Source organism: Gasterosteus aculeatus, chromosome 15 (genome assembly GCF_964276395.1).
Source record: "Gasterosteus aculeatus chromosome 15, fGasAcu3.hap1.1, whole genome shotgun sequence".
Taxonomy (NCBI): Eukaryota; Metazoa; Chordata; class Actinopteri; order Perciformes; family Gasterosteidae; genus Gasterosteus; species Gasterosteus aculeatus.
The window spans coordinates 18,148,491-18,172,763 of NC_135703.1; the positions used below are offsets into that span (position 1 = coordinate 18,148,491).

Sequence of the window (24,273 nt, forward strand, 5' to 3'; positions counted from 1 at the left end):
AATGTTCTTTATGAACTAATGATGCCGATATGTTTGTTTCATGCTTTTCTTTGCTTATAGCTTCTCAATCTCTACATACTAACGCCCTCTCCACACAAACCTTCGACCACTGTTAACACCGCTGCCTTTTTACATGTCTCCGCGTACGTGCTTAAAGGAAGACTGCCTGCTGGGTGATTCGGCTGCTGTTCCAGTTGGGGAAACACACATTATATAAATCCCTGGGACGGGAGGACACAACCCAAGAACACCAGACCGTTTCTGGCGTTCTAGGTATTGAAAAACGACCAGTGTCTCAATCCAAGGGCTGGATTTTTGGAAGGTCCAGACTCTGCAGCCCACGTGGGCCGTGTCCTTCGAAGACCGCCATGGCTGAGCTGAGCAGTCTCTTTTTGGGGCATTTTCCTCTTCTGCTCCCGTTGCCTAGCAACCTGCGGCGCTTGTAGCCCGAAGGCCTTATAACCTGAGAAAGCTGCCACCTGGAGACAGTAGATGAATGTTTGTGTGTCAGCTTCCTTCCCCTGGATCCCTAAAAGACATTTTAGTTAGTTTATAATCACACTACAAAAACTGCAAAATAGACAAGTTAATTTTATTTCTGTAGTTATTCACAACATGTATAACGTTATTGGACTTAGAAGCTGATATGTCAGTATTTAAGGTTCCTAACTGGCCTACTTAAGCTCACTTTGATGCACTTCTGTTCGCTATATTATATTCTATACAACTGCCATAACCTCAGCACGATGTCAGTCAGCACTTGGTAAGAAATGCACGTGGGCACCCAGGGGAGACGTTTAGGGGCCTTTCCCTTTGAACAACAACGTGAGACACGTGATTCGGTCGGTCGCGTGCGGCGGGTGAAGGTTCACCGGCATGGCTCCCGCGTATCAGGTGACAACGTGGGCAAAGCTGCAGCCAGCGAGCCGCCTCGGACTCAAACCCAGCGAACGATGCGAGGAGGAGCCGCAGGCCGCGGGGCAGCGCTGCGCGCGGAGGAGCCCGGGGACGAGGACTCGGCTGCGGCGGGATATTGCGACGACGCGCCGGGCGGTGAGGACGGAGGTAGGCGGTGCGCGTCAGCTGACATTACTCCTCTGACCCAGTTGGAAGCAGTTTGAAAGACTTATCACCAGGCACGTGCGCAAAATGATTCATGGCATTAAATATAATAATACCGAATAAACACTTTAGGATATGTTCAACCTATTTATTTATGTTGACAAACCAACTGAAATCGCATAACTAAATGAATAACGGTAAAAAGAGACAAAACAAGGCCATGTTGTACTTTAGCAGTAAGGCACGAGACGCTGGACCTTATCTGGGTGACAACCTTCAAACGTACTATTTATAGTGAGTAGTTGTTGTTGCCAGGCAACGGAAACTGCATCGGGGACGTTGCGTTTGTTTGCTGGTGATGAGCCGGAGATCGCCAGTGATTCCTCACACGTCTCATCCGTCCGTACCGAAACCTTTTGCGGCGTTTGCGGGGATTTTTCAGCGATCGCTAAAGACTGAAATGACTGCTGGTCCCTGTCCTTCTGCTTCTGAGTGTCCCCTTTCTAATTATGTGAATGAGATCAATCAATACTGAAGCACAAGCAGCATTACACTAATAATACACCTCACCAGACCTTTCATTTCAATAATTGAATTCAAATTAAACCTTGTCTAATCTGTAGAGCAGTAAAACTGCCTTTCTGTCTGTCTCCCTCTCTCTTCATTTAACATAAATAACATCAGTAAACAGCTGGACAAGGCTTTAAACCACAGTTTGTCATTTCTACTAACAGGGAGTCTGCTGGAGTAGAGAAACCAAACATTTCATTGACTTGTTGTGCATTACCTTTTGACATTACTCAACATTAGTGCTGTAGCAAGAATGTGAAACACGCTCACAAACACATTCCACAAATAGACGGGGACATAGACATCTTGGTACGCCAAGATCTGGTCTCGTTTGGTTGTAAACTAATCCGTCTGTCATGGATATTCCACATCATGATGTCACCACATCTTCCACCTCTGATGAGCAGGCGCACTGAGTGACTCTTTCATGTCTCTATTCCTTTGCTGCGTAGTGTTGGGCTTCAGCGATTCTCTGAATGGAGAGGTGAAACCTCGTATACTGTTGATGGGCATGAGGAGGAGCGGGAAGTCCTCCATCCAGAAAGTGGTCTTCCATAAAATGTCGCCCAACGAGACCCTGTTCCTGGAGAGCACCAACAAAATCTGCAGAGAGGACGTGTCCAGCAGCTCCTTTGTCAGCTTCCAGATCTGGGACTTCCCAGGCCAGATCGACTTCTTCGACCCCACCTTTGATTATGAAATGATATTCAGAGGCACCGGAGCGCTAATCTTTGTCATCGACTCACAGGTCAGCCTGCACACCCGTCAGGAACGGAGCCGATAGAAAACTAAAAGTGTTTTCAGTTGTAGTTAAAAAGGAAATGCTTCCCCGTGATAAGAGCAGAGACGGATGGCTGGCTAGTTAGCTCGCCCCAGCAAGAATCTAGGGTTAGGGGTCATTAGACCTACCAGCCTGCTGGGGGCCTGATTCTTCTCAGTCAGTCTAGCATTAAAGCTGAAGGTCATCCAGCCAGCTAGCCAGCTTGATAATCTTGGAGCTCTAATGCTACATTGGCTGCTGTAAATGAGCGTAATATGATCATTCTCCATATATTTGTAGCATTTCATTGAAAGATTCAGTCGGACTTTCTCATATGATGATATGATGCGTGCACAATGGAGAGAAGACTAGCGGGAACGCAACCTGTAAAAAACCCTCTGCACTTCACTTACTTCGGTTGCAGTTGGTCCTGTGCTTCAGTTGAAGAATGAAAGCGAGGCCCCTCTAACTACGCCATCTTTATCTCTCCATTGTCTTCAAAAAGTGTGTACTAACCTTGTAGTAAGGAAATCGGAGTAGGCCCACACAGCAGTAGACTGCTGCACCAGATCTTTTATTTCTTTATTCACCACCACAACTCCTCCCCATGATAGCAAGACTTAATTACTGGAGGAATCCTCGACTAAAGTTAGGCTCATTCTCCGATGGAGCATTTAAAATCAAGTATTCATATTAAATACACACCTCTCATAGCACAAACACGCACACTAGCCCACATATCTTTTGAAATGAGATATTGTGATCCACATTGTAAACGTATCGCACAACCCTCACAGCCACAAGCAACACTGTTGTTAACAAAAAAGAGACAAGCTGCCCCCGTAACCCTCCCTTCAGAGTGTATGCTAATCTATTCTAACATGGAACATGATGAATAATACGGCACTGATATGAGAGAGGTGTCAATCTTTTAATCCCAGCTGGTGCAAGACAAGAGGTAGAGGGGCCGCGTGGTTTCTTCTCACGCAGGTCACAAAAGTGTCTTTTGTTAACTTGGATTCCGAAGAGTAAAACTCATGTGTCGTGATACCAGAACCCATGAAAGACCTGAAGCTGTGTGACCCCCTTCCTTTTGTCGCGGCAGGACGACTACGTGGAGGCCCTGAGTAGGCTGCATCTCACCGTGACCCGGGCCTACAAGGTCAACCCGGAGATCAACTTCGAGGTGTTCATCCACAAAGTGGACGGCCTGTCAGACGACAACAAGATCGAGAAGCAGCGGGACATTCAGAAACGGGCCAGCGATGACCTGGCAGATGCCGCCTTGGAGCACATACACCTGAGGTGGGCTTCCCCATTGAATGGATAGTGTTCTACGAGCTCTTTTATTCTCTAGATATTATGGATATGTAGAGCATGCTGGCTGCTAGAACCTGAATGAATGGACGGTGCCGGTGTTGATTACATGCTGAGACGTCCCATAATAAGGCTAAAATAATACAGGGATCCACAATGAGTGTTATAGACCCACTACTAGAGGTGTGAATCTTCACTGGCCTCGTTATTACCCCCATCGAACATTCAGAATTCATTGATTCCTGATGCTTCTGTATGTGTCCGCACTACACTACCTCTTCATCAATGCACAAGCAGTCAGATAAAGCAGCCTTTCATGATACATTAAAGAGGTCCACATCTTACCAACAATCTGTATCTGTGTAAATATTATAGGAAACAATCAAATCGTGCAGCAGTTTATAATTGGAATCCATTCTGACGTTCTTTCTCCCTGATATCTGCAGCTTCTACTTAACCAGTATATACGATCACTCCATATTTGAGGCTTTCAGTAAAGTGGTCCAGAAGCTGATTCCACAGCTGCCCACGTTGGAAAACCTGCTCAACATCTTCATATCTGTGAGTACTGCAACCAGGGTGACCGTACCTTTGAACCAAGGGTTGCTGCTTACTCCACTAATCTGAAAATGTACACAGTCTTTAGTTAAGTCTCTATAGAAACCGCACAATCTAATCATCCCGTTGAATTGCCACAAATGGCAGTATAATGTCCAACCACTAGGTGGTAGTGCTGCATAACAGAATGCTGGTAGCAATGCATCTAACACCACCTTGGTACTCAAAGCCAAGTGCATTAGGTTTGGTAGACCCCCTCCCAACCTCACCCGGCCCCTCCCTATGAGAACCAACAGCATGCATGCTGCTAGGGACCCAGGGCTTATTCAGGTCCAAAGAGAGATCTTCTAGTCTGGGGGGCGTCGTGGCGCAGGGGTTAGAGAAGGTGTGCTGGGAACCACAAGGTTGGTGGTTTGGATCCCGGCTGCCCCATGCCCCATGTCGAAGTGTCCCTGAGCAAAATGTTCCGGCGCAGGTTCATCACTCCCCCGGAAAAAAAGGCAGTTAGATTAATGTTTTATAGGGAGAGACATCTCCAACTCTCTCATACTGTCACACTCTGTACAAACATGTACAGAGTGTGACAGTCTTGCGATGCAGAGAACATCTGGAAAGCCGCTGCATGTCGTGCTCTTCGTAAAGTTCTATTGGTTTATTTGGCGCTTAATAAACTTCTGGATGTTCCATGTTTCACTGCTGTTATATGTTATTCGTAACAGATATATAATGATTCTCACACACACATTCACACACATGTAATACAACTCCTAGTTCTACATGGTCATCTACACACATATGATACACATTCTGAAAGATTAGAGGATAATTATTCTCATTGGATGATGATGCATCAATGAAGCCTTCTCCAAGCAGACACATTTAAAGAAATGTAATCGGATTGCCTGATGAGGCACTTACATTTTCCCAGCACATTCAACTTGTGTGTGATACTGTGGGGCTTGTAGCCTCCAGGGGGCGCTGTCAGTCTTTAACATCATTATTTGATTCAATTCATTTTATTTTCTATAGCACAAAATCGCAAATTTGCCTCAGAGGGCTTTACAGTCTGTACACATGTGACGTCCTCTGTCCAGAAACCCGCACAAGTAAAACTCCCTTAAAAAATGAAAAGGCCTTCGATGGGGAGAATAAAGGGAAGAAAATTTTAGAGACGGAGGACGATCCACCCTGGGAGACTGCGATGGACGTACAGAATCAACAACGTAATAAACATAAACACAAATTATTCATTACATCACATGTCATTTATCTGATGCTTTTATCCAAAGCGACTTACAATAAGAACATTTCAACCATAAGGACACAAACTCAGAAGAACAAGAAACAAGAAAGTGCAATTTCCTCAAATAAGCCAAGTTACAATTTGCTGTAGATGAGAACCATTATAAGTCCAATGTAAGTGCTACAGTTAGTGTGTTAGTGGAGGTAGAGTGTGAAGACGTGTGTCTTTAGTCTGAAGATGTGAAGGCTCTCTGTGGTCCTGATGTCTTCACAGACCTCCTTCCACCATTTAGGAGCAGGACAGCAAAGAGTGGTGATCTAGTCGAGTGTTTTGCTCTCAGTGAGGAGGAACAAGCAGTTTATCACATGCAGAGCGGAGAGTGCGGGTCGGGATGTCGGGTTGGACCAGGTCCTGGATGTGAGCTGGACCCCATCCATTCACAGCACGGTACGTGAGCACCAGTGGTTAGAACTGGATGAGCCACCGGTACCAGTGAAGAGAGCGGAGGAGTGGAGGAGTGAGGGAGAACTTAGGAAGGTTAAAGACCAGTGCAGCTGCTGCATTCTGGATGAGCTGCAGAGGTGGAATGGTGGTAGCAGGAGACCTGCAGGAGAGAGTTACAGTAGTCCAGGTGGGAGACGACAAGAGCCTGAATCAGTACCTGCGCTGCCTCCTGAGTGAGAAGAGGACGTGTTGTCAGTGATGTTGGGAGTCTGGGAGAGTCGGCTGTCGAGTGTCACGCCGAGGTTCCTGCAGTCAAAGTGGGCGTTAACACGGAGTTGCCAAAGTGGAGTGAAGTGATTCAAATACACATATTATCTCCTCATGATCATCTCCTGCTCGTCAGCAAAGAAAAAATATGCTCTTCCTTTAAGTTTATTTGCTGTTATACCGTTAAAAATCCGAGTGATCGACTCGTCCGCCTTCTAATGTATGATATAATAATAATGTATGAGGTACACGTGCATGTGCGATTATCCTGATGATTTACATCTGGTTCAAACTAACGAGACAGTTTGAGCGCGGATCCGCCTTTGAGGAACCAAGATAGCCTGATCATTGTTCAGTTGATCGACTTAGTTGAACCATTCATTTTTTTTCTCCTTAGTACTCAGCACCCCATCTTGACAGAAAAAAAAGAAATGTAGACATTTTTGCAAATTTATTAAAAAGGAAAACTGAAATATCACATTGTCATAGGTATTCAGACCCTTTACTGTGACACTCATATTGAACTCAGATGCTGTCCATTTCTTCTGATCCTCCTTGAGATGGTTTAATTCCTTCATTGGAGTCTGCTGTGTTTAATTAAACAGATTGGACTTGATTAGGAAAGGCACACACCTGTCTATATAAGACCTTACAGCTCACAGTGCACGTCAGAGCAAATGAGAATCGTGAGGTCGAAGAAACTGCTCAAGGAGCTCAGAGACAGAATCGTGGCAAGGCACAGATCTGACCACGGTTACAAAAGAATTTCTGCAGCACTCAAGGTTCCTAAGAGCACAGTTGCCTCCATAATCCTTAAATGGATGTTTGGGACGACCAGAACTCTTCCCAGACCTGGCCGTCCAGCCAAACTGAGCAATCGGGGGAGAAGAGGCTTGGTGAGAGAGGTAAAGAAGAACTCAAAGATTACGGTGGCTGAGCTCCAGAGATGCAGTAGGGAGACTGGTGAAAGTTCCACAAAGTCAACTATCACTGCAGCCCTCCACCAGTCAGGGCTTAAAGGCAGACTGGCCAGACGGAAGCTTCTCCTCAGTGCATATAAGACCGTGCCAAAAAACACATGAAGGACTCTGACTATGAGAAATCTCTGGTCTGAGACCTTTTTGGACTTATTTCTAAGCGGTATGTGTGGAGAAAACCAGGCACCGCTCATCACCTGTCCAATACAAACATGGTGGCAGCATCATGCTATAGGGGTGTTTTTCAGCTGCAGGGACAGGACGACAAGGTTTCAATTGCACCGCAAAGATGAATGCGGCCAAGTACAGAGATATCCTGGAAGAAAACCTCATCCAGTGCTCAAGACCTCAGACTGGGGCGAAGGTTCACCTTCCAACAAGACATTGACCCTAAGCACACAGCTAAAGTAACAAAGGAGTGGCTTCGAAACAACTCTGACCATTCACTGGCGTAAACCTAATTGAGCATCTCTGGATGCTGAAAACCTGAAAATGGCTGTCCACCAACGTTCACCATCCAACCTGAGGGAACTGGAGAGGATCTGCAAGGAAGAATGGCAGAGAATCCCCAAATCCAGGTGTGACAATCTCCCCAAGAAGACTCATGGCTGTACTAGCTCAAAAGGGTCTGAATACTTATATTTCAGGTTTTCTTTTAAGAAATTTGCAAAAATTTGTGTACATTAATGAGAAATAGATTTGTTTTTATTTTGTTTTAGCAAATGATTACAATAAAACCGAGTAAAACATTTAAAGGAGTCTGAATACTTTCCGTACCCACTGTACATTACTGAATATCATGGGATTGTCACTCACAACTGATATCTTCAACCAGCTTTAGAACTGTTGTGGTTAAAGGTCAACTGAAAATGAAAACACAACGTGTCCTAAAATGTCTCAACATGTGTCTACCCTCCCCGATCCTCCTAGAAGTACAAGACAATGTTTTAGACACATTGTGTCTGCCGTGTGTAGGGTAAAGTCATGTCCTTGCCTGCAGCAGGGTCTGCTCCTGGTGATGCTTCTCTTTGTGTCTGCGTCTGTCCTCAGAACTCGGGCATTGAGAAGGCCTTCCTGTTCGACGTGGTCAGTAAGATTAACATTGCCACGGACAGCAGCCCAGTGGACATGCAGACGTACGAGCTGTGTTGTGACATGATTGATGTGGTCATCGACATCTCCTGCATCTACGGGTAAGCCTAAAGACTCTCTTTACCAGCCAGAGGGAATTCTGTACCGTCACAAAACGGAAAACGTCAGAATTAGTGTTACAACTACGATGGGGACTTCTTTCTACCAGCGACTTATACCGTGTCTCTACTTCACTCATTCTTGGTTCAATTATGATCACTTCTGTTTACTAGTTGCAAAAAAACATCAGTCCGCCAACCAATGGGTGGCGTTACTATGCATTTCCCCTTCTTATATCTAGTCCATGTCCGCTCCCTTTTCCATATTAAATCCCTCTTGTAACTGTACGCTTCTCAAAAACTGAATAAAGAAGAAATTAAGGAACAAACCTGTTTGATTTCTGCAAAACACCATGTTTTGGGTTCAAATAAAGCCTCTCCCAGCAGGGTGCCCTGAGGGCCAACCGGTAGTAACAGGCTTCTGTCAGACCCCAGTCTGCTGGAGCTTTAACGGCCCCTGAGTTGGGGCTGAGCGGGCTGAGCTGCAGCGAATCGGGTTACAGATGCGCCGTTTACCGTCGGCGAGGTTGGAGCTGAACCAGCGTGGAAGAAGTGTGATGCATGGCGTGAAAACATGCAAACACATGCGTCACACGGTGAAACCATGAGAGTTGACAGCCATGTAGCTTTGTTGGCTAGCTTGACGACAACTTTCCTAACAGTCAAACATCGAGCAACACAAGACAAAGACCGCAAATAAGTTACTGGATAGTCCCTCAGAAATACATACATGCAAAATAACCTACAATTTCACTCATGTGGGCCTTTGTGATCATGAGGTCAGAATGCACACAGAATTGTACCAAATAACACACACTTGGTGCAATAGGCTACATGCTGGTGGATCTTGACCTAATTCTTTTTATTTAAGGAAAAATAATTATTCCATGAATTAAGATAAAATATGAATGTGAACTAAACTTTATATGCTTTATTGTTTATCCATTTAGCTGGGCAGGAACAATCTGGTAAAAAAAGGGAACCTTACAGATGTTTTATTTATTATCATAGTTAAATATTCCAGTATCCTATTGGTGGCATCGTAAGTTTCAGTTACCGTAATATTTTGGCAGGTATAGTATTGAAGTCATAATTTTGGTATCGTGACAACACTATCGGCCCCCCTGCTGCTTCTCACGATAACGTTGCTGTTTGTCAGCCTCGAATATCTTGTGTGGCTCAGGATACAGCACAATCATCGGCAGGCTCCATGGGATTTGTGTTTTCTGCCAATAAAGAGGAATAAATGTCAGCCAGTACGGTCAGCAAGTGTTCTGCTCAGGACAAAAACTCAGTTCTGGGGGAGGATGGAGTCTTAAATCCTGCATTCTCTCCACGGACAAACAGGGGGTGACTCTAATGGTTGTAGGGAATGCACAAAGAAAATTAGTCTTTAATACAGCAGTTTTCATTTAGTAAATTATGGTGCATTTAGTCAAACAGAATTGTGGTGCCACAGGTTTACTCATCTAACCCAAATGGAGCTTTCACCTTCCAGCCTACGGTGAATTTCATGCTGTGACAGTTACTCACCCAGTACAATTAAATATTGTCCGTCCTGACCGTCTGTCCAACTTCCCTGAAAATGGCCCTCCGCTCCCCCTCCTGAGCGACTTTAAAATCCAGACAGAGAAGTCATCTGACCTTTTACTTTCGCTCTATCACTCAGTCCCTCTCCTCCCACTCAGATACCCGGCAATCACCTTGACTACATCTTCACCAGAAACTACTCTACCACTAACCTCTCTGTAACTCCACTTCACTTCTGTGACCACTTCTTCATCTCCTACTCTCTTCCGTTCTCTATAACTAACGATCCCATCAACTGACTCTGAACCTGTTTGGACAACATTCGCTGCCTCCTCTGTTCTATCAGCTCTCCCTTCAACTGACTCTTTCTCACTCGTACATCCTCTGCTGCCGCAGAGACTTTCAAATATGTCCTCCTTTCTCGTTCCTCTTACAACACGACGGACTGGCAAATCCCCTCCGGCTCCGTGTCTGTCTGAACCGGTGCTGTGAGAGCCACCATGCGAGCGTCGGAAAGGAGACGGCGTAAATATAAACAACCTGCAATGACCTGCTTGTGTTTCAATCTCTTCTGTCCTCTTTTTCTGCTTCTATCTCTGCTGCCAAAAGCTCTTTCTACCAATCCAGAATTGAGTCCTCATTTTCTAACCCCCAAAAACTCTTTTCTATCTTCTATCTCCTCCAACCTCCTCGAACCCCCCCCGTCCTCCTTCCCCCTCCACCCTTCTTCCGGGAGACTACTATTCAACTATTTCACCAAAATAAAAGCTGACATACACTCCTTTCTCAAACCCATCTCCTACTACTTGTGTCCCACTGACTTCACCTCTATCGCCCTCGCTTCCCTCTTTTTCACCCCGTCTCCTAAGTTCTTACCTTTAGTAACCTCTGCCCGTCTGACCACCTGCCCTCTTCACCCCATTCCATCCCATATTCTACAATCGCTCCTGACCTCCTTCCTTTCCTCACCTGTCTCATCTCACCTCTTGTTATCTTTAACTAACTCTCCTCCTATCTCCATCGTAACAACCTCCTTGACCCCCACCAGTCAGGCTTTAAGGCCGTTCCACAGAGACTGCTCTCCTTGCTGTCTCAGAGCAACTCCACACTGCTAGCGCTCCTCTCTCTCCTCCGTCCTCATCCTTCTGGACCTCTCTGCTGCATTTGACACAGTCAATCACCAGATCCTTATTTCCTCCCTTCAGGAACTTGGTGTCTCAGGCTCTGCTCTCTCGCTTCTCTTATCCTACCTTGACGGCCGCACCTATCAGGTAACCTGGAGAGGATCTGTGTTGGAACCTTGTCCTCTTACTACTGGAGTTCCTCAGGGTTCCATCCTGAGTCCCCTTCTCTCTCTCTACAGCAGCTAATTCTCTCCTTCCCTCCCTCGGACACCCAGGTGGCGGCACGGATCTCTGCCTGTCTGACTGACATCTCTCAGTGGATGTTCGCTCACCATCTAAAAATCAACCCCGACAAGACTGAACTACTTCTTTCCTGGAAAAGACTCTGGCAACTCCATGTTAACGCCCACTTTGACTGCTAGGAACCTCAGTGTGACACTTGATTACTGGGACAATCAGAAGGCGGCGCAGGTACTGATTCAGGCTCTTGTCATCTCCCTCCTGGACCACTGTAACTCCCTCCTGCAGGTCTCCTGCTACCACCATTCCACCTCTGCAGCTCATCCAGAATGCAGCAGCTCCACTGGTCCAGGAGCCCACTGGGCTCCAGGACATGGTCAAACCCGACATCCCGACCCGCACTCTTCGCTCTGCATCTGATAAACTGCTTGTTCCTCCTCACTGAGATCACCACTCTTTGCTGTCCTTGCTCCTAAATTGTGGAACGAGCTCTCTGATGACATCAGGACCACAGAGAGCCTTCACATCTTCCGACGCAGTTTAAAGACCTCTTCAGACTCTACCTTGACTAAAAACACTAACAAATTGTACCAGTTAAAGCCATTACAAGTTGAATTTATCTATAGCAAGTTCTAAATCGGGCATATTTCATGAAATTGCACTTGTTTCTTCTACTTTTTGAGTTTGTATCCTTATGGTTAAAAATGTACTTATTGTAAGTCACTAAGGAAGGGGATACCTTGTGATTGACAGGCTGCTACCCTATCAGAGATGTATGCAACATCTACGTCCCTCCAAGTCCAAATATATACCAGCTACACTCACAGGATGTGAATCTCTTAAAGCCTTCACAGTGATGTGCTGTAACAGCTCTAAAAGGGTATTCTATTGAAGCAGATAACACCTGGTGAGATAAACTTACCCTACTCTCCACGTCCTTAAGTCAAATAAAGAGTTTGAAAATGTTTGAAAGACAGAATGATGGAGTCCCTTCTGGTTTGCTATCTGAAGCTTTACACATGAGGTAACTCTGTGAGATGTGTGGATGGATCAAAGACTCATAGGTATTAAAAGCTTTGTATGTTTATACTATAACTGCTTTTCAAACGCATCAGGGAACTTGTATTTCCATTGTTGGAAGAGAATACTTGTAGTGGCAGCCCACACAGCTGGGGTTCCCGGGTTCCCTCAACAGATAAAGCTTCAGCTGTTCAAGTGGCTGAAATCATTTTCCTCCTCATGGGGACATACACACAGTCGTTCTTTGAACTGCTTTACTGGATGTAATAGTCCAGAGCAAAATGTGAAGTGAAGCCCAAAGCGCACTGTCTGTGCTACTGATGCCACAGCCTATCCTCACCATTCCACTCGGGTCTCCCCTCAATTATCACTCCAGCTGGGAGTATAATTAGATTCTAATCTCTGTCCCAGAACAGCTTTCAGGAAGGCGCCATGTCAAACAAAAACATATCGACGCCGTCGTAACTGTGTGATGAGGGTCACATGTTGTGTGGTTATGACAGTAACACTGAACAATACCTGCATCATTTTGGTCTGATTTGCCACCAGACTTTAGAGAATAAAACTGTGGGGTTTGGATATAATAATTATATGGTCGTTGAGTAGCAACAACATAACAAAATTAATTAAATAATGACAAACATTTTCATAACGGAAAACCAAAGTATTTGGTATACCGAGGCAAAGCCGGGACTCATCTTCCACTTACTCTTCTTTTTGACTGTTGTGTTGGAATGAAGTGATCCGTCAGGAAGGACATTTCTCTAGAGAGCTGGCTGGAAAAGTGTGGGTAGACCAGAGAGGGTAAGAGTACAAGTTCACATTTAAAATTATATTAGAAGTACTGTTTAGGTACAGATGTCTTTGCTTTTTAGCGGTATAGATTCAGAGATGCATGCTCCTACAGTCACTGAGCAGCCATGTTTTCTATTGGACACACTACCACCAACTGACCATGTCACTGCTAGAATTTGATTCATTGATCAAATCTGAGTGTGACAGCCAGCATTCTCTACGCCGATCTGCAACTGCGAGAGGAGTCACAATGCTACATTTCACAGTCTGTGTCGTCATCACACGGGAACTGAACCAAACAGAGAGACCCCAGACCCCCTTCCTTTCTGTAATGGTAGCTTGTCTAGTGCTTTGTTCACACAAAGCTGAAGTTTGATGGCAGGATCATCGGTCTATTGTCATCACTTACTCTAGAGGTGCTGGAGAGGAGTGGGGCCTCACGCCGTGTTGAAGTTTCCTCAATTTGCTTTTGTGTACATGTCCTACATATTCCCTTAAACCAAACACCATATTGTCTTGACTGACAACACATCTGCTGAATCCAGCAAACCACACCACGCTGGCTGGTTAACAGCTGTACAGCTGTATGGACCCAAAACAAACTAGACTAATTTAATATTAATAAAGAGATAAAAAGATCCTTAAATAATTCAATTATTCTGAATTCAATTCAATTCAATTCATTTTGTTAGGTCGGTTCCTAGACACCTGTGTTGAATTATTTGCTTCTAGAAGTCAAACCTGCGGATCTCATCCAGCTGTTTAGCCCTGTGTTCCTGTGTTCCTCTACCTGTGAAATGAATATTTCATGATTGGCTTTCTAACTAACTGTTGTACCCCATAAAAAGGGGAGCTTATTTTGGAATTGTCATCCTGTTATAGACTTAAGGAGATGCGCTGTCTGGACTCTTAAAGGGGTCGGGGGACTCCCTCGCTTTGCCCAATGATATTCTTCATTGCATTCATGTGTATGTGTTACACTTTCATGCTAGGAGACCATTGGAATCTCATCTCTGCAACACCGGCAACTGGTTTTCAATTTACTAAGTACACTTGAAAAAAAAACATTTAAAAATATTAGCAAAAGAGTAATAACAGGTAATAACTATTATTGCACAGTGTATTAATATTGTTAACTGACTTAGGTCTTAACTGATGTCACCTGGTAAGTGGTTGAGAGTGAGGGTTTTAAATGTGAATGGAACAGCACTTTGCTGCCGCAGGTCACGTCACCATTATGTTACAATTGATGTTTTGTGTAGTTTTTGTCAAAATTGCTTCAATGACTAAATTATTTCATGAATGAATGTGTTTTTTTCTCCGTCTTTGATCCTCAACATTTTAAATGTATGCATTTTATTTTGAGAGTCAGAACCCACATTTGCTGTCCTTTTTGTTAACTTTTTTTACACCTTCATGCGTTCACTGGTGTTCCCTTTTTTTCACATTGCAATGACTTGTGGGTAATTCCCTCAGGCCATGTCCGCATCCAATGCTGACTTACGGAAAGGGTTCATGAAAGAGCTCAAAATGTCTACCAGAGAGCCTCGAACACGATTTGACATTTGGACAGACCTAAACCCTCGCGGAGTTAGCGGGAGCGCGCCTCAAAGTCTTTGTCTGTAAGAGTGCAGATATGGATCGGGCATTTGAACAGCTCTTGTCATGGTGGCTACTTAGATACTTCTGGCTCATTTCACTCAGTTTTTTCACCAGCCTATAATAAAATACTAATCGGCCTCAGCCTCCGTGGTGGTATCAGGTCAAGAAAGCACTGAAGAGGTCATGGAAGATCTGCAAATCTAACAGCAAAGGGATTTAGTCCTCAGAGATAATTTTAAGGTCATGCAAATCCTCTGACGAAAGAGAGCGACAACCTTTAATCAATCATTCCATACTACAGTGAAAATAAGACCTGACTTGATAAAAGGAAACATTGAGCACAAACAAGAGAAATTCTTGGCATTCAAATATTTTTCTAAGAGAATATAAAATATTTATTCATGCCTAACTCTTTTTTTCAAGTTCAGTACAACATTTGTTTCAAGGCCAGAGGCCTGGTTTTGTTGCCAATGCCAAATGTCATTTTGTATGCCAAAAGTCACAGGTGAGTGAGTGTTTTTGCCCTTTAAACCAAATAATCCATGAATTACTTCTGACACTTTGATGGGGGAGAATTATCTTGTAAGTACATTCTCCCACTGAAGGATGGACCTGTCCAGCTACATAGTTGAAGTGCATTGTGGCCTCAAAGTGCTGCGATACTTCACCTTTCTCTGGTGGTCTCGGACTACAGCTGACCAAAAAAAACACACCAAGACATTGTTGTAAAGGGGGTACCGGTCCGGTCACAAATGGTGTCTGATATGGCTCATTTGTGTTTTGACTGTTATCTAGTCTTCATTATGTCGGTCTCGGATCTATTTTGTGTGTCTCTTCAATCTGCAGCCTAGTTTTTAAACAGTACGATTGGCTTAATGTCAAAAAATGCAAAGAAATGTAAGCTTGTATCATCAGGAAGTCATGCTATTCAGTCCCTGCATTGTGAACTTTGAGTTTAGTCTGTAAATAAATGCTGCAGTGTGAACACAACTTTGTAATTCCTGATTCTGACCCAGTCTTTCGCGTCCTGCGCGCCACCCGTTGAAAATTTGCTTCCTCCGCAACCACTAGCAGCAGGATCTCTTTCTCAAGAATTTCCCCTAAGATTCCCAGTTTCAGGCGTGACAGCTAGGCAGATTGCAGTGTCTTCCCTACCATTACATGGTTTAATGTTTTAATCACAGACTAAAAAGAAGAGGATGTAGTCATTGTAACACCACCCCTTGGTTTTAATCCAACTCCCTTGCGGATTGTTGGGGCAGTTGTGAACACAGTTATCGTACTCTGGTGCAGACACAGATAATCAACCATGTCCAAGCAAAGCCTAGTGCCCTTCCACTGCAGTGAGAATATAAGGCCACCCAATGGCAGGAAGTGAACCAAAAAGCAGACTGTCTACTCGGTAATTTGTTGGGATGAACATGGGTAAAAGGTAGGGGTGTGACAATTAATTTTAACATCCATCCATCCATCCATCCATCCATCCATCCAGCCATTTTCAATGTAAACATTACACAATAATTACACAATGTTTGGATCAATTCACAGAACCCAGGATTTTCAACCACATTGTAGGGTCGCTGGTCTTTACAGATGAACTTGTTACTGTGATGTTGAGTTTGGTGCTGGCGAGGCCTGAGGTGTCTGCAGAGCTGGAGTTACCTGCTGCTGCTGCAGCGGTAACGCTGCTAGAGGTCCTGACTGTCGGCGTCGGTTTTTTATTTGTCTTCTACATATTCTACAAACAGCGACCGACTTATTTAGAACACCTCCGTGTTTGCAAAAGCCAAAATGTTTCCACATGCTGGATCGATAAGTTGGTTTGTAAATGTCTTGCTCGCAGTCGTCTCCTCCACGCTGTGTTTTGTTGAGTTTCGCGCGGCTGCGTACTGATGACGTCACAGACAGGCAGACTGAATCGAGTAACGTTTAACGTGTCTAAAGTGCTAAAAAACAAACAAACAAACAAACACATCCATACAGTTTTTGTGCTTAAATCCAATGTGCATTTTCCAAGTATCGATACAATCAATTATGTACCATTTCAATCGATTTGTAATCGATATATGTCATCCGGAATGCCGATTTGCGGAGCACGGATCGATTCAGTTGGATCGCAGGAATATAAATCGATTAATCGATTCAGTGAATAATTCGATAGAGTGGAGGTGAAGGTAATCAGCTCTGCATCAAAGAGAGAAAAAGATGACACTACCGGCTGGGGTCGGGTCGCTGGCATTAGCTCCAGCAGGGGCCCCGAACTTCCCTTTCCTGGGCCATATCTAGGCGTTCCCAGGCCAGTGCAGATATATAATCTCTCCACCTAGTCCTGGGTCTTTCCAGGGCCTCTTTCCCAGCTGGCCATGCCTGGAACACCTCTCTAGGGAGGCGCCCAGAGGGCATCCTCACCAGATGCCCAAATCACCTCAACTGGCTCCTTTCGACGCAAAGGAGCAGCGGCTCTACTCCGAGCTCCTCACAAATGGCTGAGCTTCTCACCCTATCCCTAAGGGAGACGCCAGCCACTCTCCTGAGGAAACCCATTTAGGCCACTTGTACCCGTGACTTAGCTCTTTCGGTCATCATAACCCATCCTTCATGACCATAGGTGAGGCGAAGATTGACCGGTAGGTCGAGAGCTTTGCCTTCCGGCTCAGCTCTCTTTTCGTCACAACAGTGCGGTAAAGCGAGTGCAATACCGCCCCTGCTGCTCCGATTCTCCGGCCAAACTCACACTCCATCTTCCCTTCACTCGTGAACAAGACCCTGAAGTACTTGAACTCCTTCACCGGAAACGCCTTTGTCTTACGGCATCCGAACACAGCTCTCGCTTTGGCCGTGCGGGGATTGGATGCCTCCAAATAAGGCCCCACTCAGACCCGGTCATACGCTTTCTTTCCACAAAACACATTACATCAGTGGTCCCCAACCTTTTTTACCTCACGGACCGTTTTCATGTCAGACAATATTTCGCGGACCGGTCGAGAAGGTCCGACGGGGGGGCGGGTAGTAGTCGCGCGCTCTGTGTTCGCTGGTGGGCGAAACTGCCGGCTCCACCGGAGATGTGTGTTGAAAATCTTTTGGACCGAGGCCTCCTCCAGACGTTCCCAGTTCACCCGCACTACACGTTTGGTTTTACCAGGTCTGTCCTGAGTCTTCCCCCATCCTCTGACCCAGCTCATCACCAGATGGTGATCAGTTGACAGCTCTGCCACTCTCTTTACCAGAGTGTCCAGATCAGACAATACGATTACAAAATTGATCATCGGGACTGTGGGGCAAAGATCATCTTCCACCTACTCTTCTTTTTGACTGTTGTGTTGGAATGAAGTGATCCGTCAGGAAGGACATTTCTCTAGAGAGCTGGCTGGAAAAGTGTGGGTACACCAGAGAGGGTAAGAGTACAAGTTCACATTTCAAATTATATTAGAAGTACTGTTTAGGTACATATATGTCTTTGATTTTTAGCAGTGTAGATTCAGAGAGGCATGCTCGTCCCGCAGTCACTGAGCAGCCATGTTCTCTATTGGGGGGGAACTATTCGGGTGGCAGGGGGGGAACTCGAATGTTGTCTGTCTTTTATGCACAGACAACATTTGAGTTCCCCCCACCACCCGATGGCATAGAGGCAACCCTTTTGTCCACCAGGGTAAACTCCAATGTAGCAGCACTCAGCCAGGGACTTGAGTATCCCCACACCCACCTGGCACCTCACACCATGGGCCACTCCAGAGTCCATCCTCTATCCAGGAGTGTGGTTCTAGAGCCGAGGAAGTGCATAGAGGTAAGCCCCTATGCACAGGGGGCCCAGGGCGTCCTCTGGGCCAGGTAGCTCCTTCCCTCTTCCACTTTTTGATGAGTTCCACAGTAAAGAACCTAAAGCAGTGATTAGGGGGTTAAAGTGTCCTTTAAAAGCAGCACACACGTTTAGAAATGCTGTATTGTTTGGACAGGGTTTAGCGACCTTGGTACCGTTTTGGGTTACATCTTGACGTCATGTTTTTGCCTGTAAAGAATAAAAGCAGTTGATGATGTGAACAATGAATAAGACATCAGGTTATATTTGCTTTACTTCACGGCAAAAAACAATTCTTCACACTTGCAAATTAGTCTTGTCAGAGTGCTGACCCAGATTTAGAAATTCTGGGGGATTGTGGGGGGGCGGGGGGATTCTGTGGCAACTTGCAAGATGTGTACTTATATTTAACTTCAAAAGAAAAGTAAACCCCTAGATGTGAACCAGGAAAACAACATATTTGTCAAATGGAGGAAATAAAACAAGTATTCCTTATTTGTTGGCTTTCACTCCAGAAGCGAAATGAATTGCAATAGAGAAAAGCAAGAGAGAACAGCATGTCCTCCACATCTAAAGCATTCAGCGTCTAGCTGCTTCCTCTTGCTCACTTGTTGTAAATTCTTAGACTCTTCTCTTCCTTCAAACCGCCACCATTTCCCTCTCTGTATCTTCTACTTCTTCTATCTTCCCTTCTATGAGGTCGAACTTTCCAAAACAAAGACTTGCATGCAAAGCCAAAAGAATCAACCGCCTTGCGTTTAAAAATCAAAAAGGATTTAATAACTATCAAAAGCAAGTACAGTTACAAACTGAAATACAGTCACATTGTGGTTCACTTCCTGTTATTTTGTAGTTTTCTGCCACTCGTGTCCCCGGGTAACTTCACTTCCTGCCTTGTCCTGTCATCCCCTGTGATTGTCGGATTGTTTCCACCTGTGTCCAATCACCTGCACCTCCCTTGTGTATTTACGCAGTGCGTCGTTTGTCACGTCATTGTCCTTTGTCCTGTCCCCCCCGGTACTTGTATGTGTTTTTTGCCCGTTGGCCTTTTGCTTTGTTGGAGTTTATGACTATTAAAGTCTTTTTGCTTTCAAGTCTGCGTTTGAGTCCTGCCTTCCTACCCAACCTTGACAAATACGCTATGAATTGTGTAATATATCGTGAAATAGAGAATCTCCTTCCATTTCATCATAAACATTATGTTCAACTCATTTTATATAATCCAAAAAAAAAGTTGACACAAAGCCTTTCAATCTGCACACATGCAACCTCCTAGGACTGTTTCCTCAGTGTTTCTGAAATAGGGACACAATGACTTTCCTTACCGGAATTCAGGGAAGTGTGTTTTCCTGTCTCCCTTGCACCAGCCTGACGGACAGTGAAGCTGGTTTACCCTACGACGAGGAGTCCATGGCCATCATCCACTTGAACAACACCACGGTCATGTACCTGAAGGAGGTCACCAAGTTCCTTGCGATCGTCTGCTTTGTCCGTAAGGAAAGCTTTGAGAGAAAAGGTAAACCAGCATGGAGTGATGACTTAAGAGGAGCGGAGGAGGGAGCCCCCGTTTGGGGAAGCAAAGGGCCCGTTATTTTCTTTGCATATGCAATGTTATGGGACTTACAGGTTGAGTGTTCCTGTGGAAAGATTGAGCTCTATTTGAAAATAGAAAAATATCTGTTGTGTACCCTTGTGTATATAAGATGTCAACTACGACTACATGGGGCATTTCAGAAAGAAACATTATCCAAATCTTAAAATTAAACAAAGGTGGTCATACTCTTCAAACTAGGCCAAAAAGGCACTTCTTACGTGACAAACTTTAGTTATGTTATACGACTACTGTAAAATAAGTCATAGTTCCAGTAAGGACACAAGTGGCGATCTCCTTGGTGAAAGTTGTTCATCCCATCGTCCTCTCTCCCTCCTGAAGTGGATTTCCTTGCTCTTTATCACACGTCAATTGCTCTGTGTGTATAGTAATAACACAGGTGGTTTTTCATTGGAAGTAGCTGAAAGCCCGGTGCTTTTTTGCAACCGCTGACCATAAGTCACAGTAGCACAGTAGTAGTTTACAATGTTTACTAAAGGAGTAAATTAGGAGAGACGTAGCATAATTCCCCCATTGACTTGAATATGAAAAGACGAGTCGCCACCTGATGGCCAAGTCTTCAGACACTTCTGCACTGAAGTATCTCCTGATACAGACTAAATGGTGAGTTTTTTCAGACACTTCTTAAACATGTCAACATTCGAAGGGATGAGTATTTGACGTACTACCAGCACTAAATATTAGAACAGATTGGCAAAGCCAATGGCTGATTGACAAGAAGGCTACAAAAACGATATGAACTTAAATCAATTTTTTTTTATGCTTTTTTTTATGGTCTCCTGCACAACAGGTTTCCTGACGAACCGACAAAGTGAAGCACCACCCAGTGGGTTTGTGTGAATTCTCTTCTGCCATTACACAGAATGCTTTATAATGATGTAGCGGGCCGGTCAGCTGCTGGGAGCAATAGGGCGCTCCCTGCCTCTCTCAAGGGTACTCACACACTGGCTGCTGATGAAAGAAAGGACAGTGTTCACTCCCAGCATTGTCACACGGGCTGAGGCATTCTCCCCAGGTCAACCTCTACAGCAGCAAATACTTACAATGAGTTAACGGCTTATATTGCAATGGTTTGTTTGTAGCTACTGACTTCCGAGCCACAAATTCTGCAGCATAACAACCTAAAGTAGCACTTTTCAAAAGATGAATAGCATCTCCCGTGTCTCACTGTGTGTGAGTGGTGGTGTGAAGCCGCATCCACTTGTTATCCTCATCGACCGCAGCCAGCAGACATACGGGTGTATGTCTGCTGGCTGCTGTGTGCTTCAGTAGTTATCCTTGCTCGGTTACACCTATCAGCAGTTCGGTTCTCTCAGCTCATATATACATATTGAGAAGCCTGGAACAGTCGGTGTCTTACAGTGGGGCACACAGAGCTGTCTGCTCTCCCAGAATCTTATGTTGGAAACTCGAGACAAACAGACATAATGTTAAAGGTCAAAGTGAGTATTACAGAGCCACCGGCTCCAAACAGGCAACTGCTTATACTTTCATTTACAGTTGTAAGTCAGTAAACAATAAAAAGCCAACTACGTGTGTGTATATATATATATATATATATATATATATATATATATATATATACACACACACACACACACACATACTTCTATGTCACTATGCTATATACCCTAGCGAGAAATCTTTTTAACTCAACATACAAAATATAGAATAAAAACATTGCTAATATAGAAACGCTTCAACCTCAGAAACCAAAATACAATACAATAAAAACAACAACAAAACAAATGCCCTTGCTAGTCAAACAATCAACTATTCTAATTTGGTGCAAAAATCCCTTCAAAGTTAGTTATCTAGAAAAAAAAAAAAACTCCAGTGAAAGAAGCCAGCAGCCTGCATTAAAACAAAAATCTTTAAATCTAGTGAGAAGGTTGCCAATTCTGGCAATGATTGGCATTCCGCACCCCCTCCTGCACCCCACGGACTGTCTGTCTTAATTTGAGCGACGGAAAGTGACACGAAGGATTCAAATGGCCGTGACTCCTTATATATCGGATTGTGAAAGCTGAGAAATGCCGCTTTCTAGATATTATCTACTGCTCACGCTCAAAGCGCCCTGTATCATTTCCTGTTAAAAGACAGACAGACAGTCCGTCTGTCCAATCAGAAGGCTCCGTCCTCTGCTATAAGGCCCTACCCTTTCCGTTAGGATTTAATTTTGTTGTGTTTTCCTATTTGCCGTTCAGGGACACCGTATGAAATAGCTGAAAGCTTTCCTGCATCCTGTCCCCATCAGAAGCTGATTTTACAAACGGTGTTTCAGATTGTACTAATTTCATCACATATTCATTATTGTGATTATCAGCATTAAGTAATTAAACACTCTTAACAAAGTTTACAGTCTAAGAGATTATCTTTTGCTTTTTTTCTTATTACATCAGGCCCACGCACTCAAGACACATTCAAAGTAATCTCCCCACCTTCCCCAACTCGCCAGCTATGAGTACAACAGACTGATATGTAAAAACCCTTTGCCAGTGGTTTGTCCAATACTTTGTCTTAACTAAGCAAAGGAAAATGTGTCCTGATTTGAATAAAAAGTCAGAGGATCACCAAGGTCAGTAAGGATCATCCTCTGAGGACCATGAACATCTTGTCAGTCCGAACCGTGGTTGACTGACTCTTTCAAAGCTACAGCCTCGCTCTTGGTAATTGGCGATACCTAGTCTGTCAGATAAGGTCGGTCTTCCTCTTCAAAAGTGTCATTTACAGACAGTTGGTCTTCAGGAAGGTGTAAAGGTCTTAAATATTAGTATCTTCTCTCTGTCCGTCACAGGACTGATCGACTACAACTTCCACTGCTTCAAGAAAGCCATACAGGAGGTGTTTGATGTTCGGGTGGAAGTTCAACAGAACAGAGAACTTCTCAGTCAGAGGAGGTGGAGCAAACTGACTGTAACCAATGGGGGGCCCAGTAACCCCCAATAAGGACCGATCACACCACACCATACAGCCAGATGTACCGACACATGCCGGAGGCTCCGCCCTTGTTTACAGGAATGCGTGCCGTATTGTGACGCCTGACTTTGAACATGTGATGCTCGATGAAGGTTTGAATGTATTTTTCTGGAAGAGGTGGGGGGATTTTAACATCGCTTTTGCTCCTTTGATTTCATTCTGTCTGCCGTGCACATGGCGGTCATTTTTTTCTCCCCCCCACATAAGTAATATTTACATCCACAATTTTTCATGAAATTGAAATCCCATCTAGCCACATCCTGGTGTTTTACAGTGGATCCCATCCTTCCACTATAGATAGAACTAATGTATTTATTTACAGCTCAGTGTGAAACGGAGGACGTCAAAACGCTTTTCAGCTTCTGGTAGGTACTGGTATTTTGAACATATCTTTATAAAATTAAACTAATTGTATGTAGTATGCAGAATTATACTAAAGGAAAGCCATAAACCTGATGATCTTCTGGACGTTTATGTCTGTTTGACTCTTAAAAGGACTTATTTTGGGCCCAAAATGTAAGGCCCCCCTGGATGCTTTGTTTTTTTTTACGTTGCATCCTCAGGGGCCGATCATCAGGTTTATGACTTTCCTTTAGTATAATTCTGCATACAATTAGTTTGCTTGCAATCTTTCATCCTAAATAGCCATGTCTTTTGGCGATCTTTATATTTGCAGATTTGGTTCAAATGCTCCATAGAACGACGGGTTCCCCCTTCTCCCTCGTCTATTATTTTCATGAGGGGTTTTTTCTGTTAGTTTTCTGGTTTTAATAAGACCTTTTTAGATTATCTTGTAATAAAGGACTTTATTTAAAATCCCTAATTTTCTAAAGTAATTATTTCTTCTCACACAGCTCACGTCCCTGGACATTTGATTATTTACTTCCAGCATAATCTTTGGTTAATTTGCTGTAAAACATGTCTATCTAATTTTCAGTAACATCTCATTTCCTTAACAACCTAAAGCTAGCAGCTTTAGGTTGTTCAGGCTACTCCTCCTGGGGGGTAATTCCCCGGGTTCTTGGTTCCCCCTCCATACAGGCATCATAATTTGATTTTAGATGAATTTAATATTTTAGGTGGCGTTTAAAATCTGCCCACGTGATGGAAACAGTCCCAGGTTGTGTGACCCTCAGCTCCAATCCTAAAGGTTAAAGGATGTAAAACCGATGGAAGATAAGACGGGG

The 24,273-nt window shown here is 44.3% G+C and overlaps 1 protein-coding gene across 2 annotated transcripts; it reads left to right on the forward strand.

Annotated features, from left to right (window-relative positions):
- The first annotated feature begins 755 nt into the window (after positions 1-755).
- Positions 756-23,906, forward strand: rragd (ras-related GTP binding D). Of its 2 annotated transcripts, none has more exons than XM_040200350.2 (7): positions 756-1,065; positions 2,085-2,380; positions 3,498-3,697; positions 4,156-4,270; positions 8,249-8,391; positions 19,863-20,011; positions 22,905-23,906. In XM_040200350.2, exons 1-7 carry the CDS (start codon positions 771-773, stop codon positions 23,054-23,056), a joined length of 1,350 nt encoding a protein of 449 aa, XP_040056284.2. In that variant the 5' UTR covers positions 756-770; the 3' UTR covers positions 23,057-23,906. The 2 variants fall into 2 exon arrangements, with proteins under 2 accessions (XP_040056284.2, XP_040056286.2); XM_040200352.2 differs by lacking the exons at positions 19,863-20,011; positions 22,905-23,906 and adding exons at positions 11,124-11,189; positions 11,318-12,258.
- The last annotated feature ends 367 nt before the right edge of the window (positions 23,907-24,273 follow it).